Source organism: Caloenas nicobarica, chromosome 34 (assembly GCF_036013445.1).
Source record: "Caloenas nicobarica isolate bCalNic1 chromosome 34, bCalNic1.hap1, whole genome shotgun sequence".
Classification (NCBI taxonomy): domain Eukaryota; kingdom Metazoa; phylum Chordata; class Aves; order Columbiformes; family Columbidae; genus Caloenas; species Caloenas nicobarica.
Genome location: NC_088278.1, coordinates 1935684 through 1936823, shown reverse-complemented (window position 1 = coordinate 1936823; position 1140 = coordinate 1935684). Strand labels below are relative to the sequence as shown.

The 1140-nt window shown below is 49.6% G+C and overlaps 1 protein-coding gene across 1 annotated transcript; it reads left to right on the top strand.

Moving 5' to 3' along the window:
* Positions 1 to 274: 274 nt before the first annotated feature.
* Positions 275 to 826, top strand: LOC136000677 (olfactory receptor 14J1-like; the record flags this gene model as incomplete). Its single annotated transcript, XM_065654608.1, has 1 exon — positions 275 to 826. A coding segment is annotated over one exon (552 nt), but the record flags the coding sequence as incomplete, so codon positions are not given.
* Positions 827 to 1140: the final 314 nt, after the last annotated feature.

Sequence of the window (1140 nt, the reverse complement as noted above, 5' to 3'; positions counted from 1 at the left end):
TGCCCTCCTGGGCAACGGCCTCATCATCACCACCATAGCCTGTGACCAGCACCTCCACACCCCCATGTACTTCTTCCTCCTCAACCTCTCCCTCCTCGACCTGGGCTCCATCTCCATCACTGTGCCCAAATCCATGGCCAACTCTCTGTGGGACACCAGGGTCATTTCCTTTGCAGGATGTGCTGCCCAGGTCTTCTTTGTATGTTTCTTGTTTGGTGCAGAGTATTTTCTTCTCACTGTCATGTCCTACGACCGCTATGTTGCCATCTGCAAACCCCTGCACTACGGGACCCTCCTGGGCAGCAGAGCTTGTGTCCACATGGCAGCAGCTGCCTGGGCCAGTGGGCTTCTCATTGCTCTGATGCACACGGCCAATACATTTTCACTGCCACTGTGCAAGGGCAATGCCCTGGACCAGTTCTTCTGTGAAATTCCTCAGATCCTCAAATTGTCCTGCTCAGATGCCTACCTCAGGGAAACTGGTCTTACTGCTTTTAGTGCTTTTCTATTTTGGGGATGTTTTGTGTTCATCGTGCTGTCCTATGTGCAGATCTTGAGGGCTGTGCTGAGGATCCCCTCTGAGCAGGGACGGCACAAAGCCTTTGCCACGTGCCTCCCTCACCTGGCCGTGGTCTCCCTGTTTGTCAGCACTGGCATGTTTGCCCACCTGAAGCCCCCCTCCATCTCCTCCCCATCCCTGGATCTGGTGGTGTCTGTTCTGTACTCAGTGGTGCCTCCAGCAGTGAACCCCCTCATCTACAGCATGAGGAACCAGGAGCTCAAGGATGCTCTGAGGAGGCTGATGACTGGATGTTTTCAGCCATAGACTGCCTACCTTCCTCTTCAATGGCTCCCAGTGTACGTCATGACAGGCCAAGCTTTGTTTCCTTCTTATACATTTTTTTTCTTTTTCCACTTGTGATATTGTTGTTTTTGAAGAAATGCCACTGGTCATCTTTTCCTGCCTAAGTATCCACTCATGTTGCATGATCCAGACACCTTTTTTAACCAGGGAGTCTCTTAAATACAAGCGAAACAAATGAACATGATTTTAATTTTTTTTTATTTTTTAGGTTCTTTTTCTTATGTCTGAGACCCATCCTCGTTGTATCAGGGATGAATGGGAAATGAAAACACCTT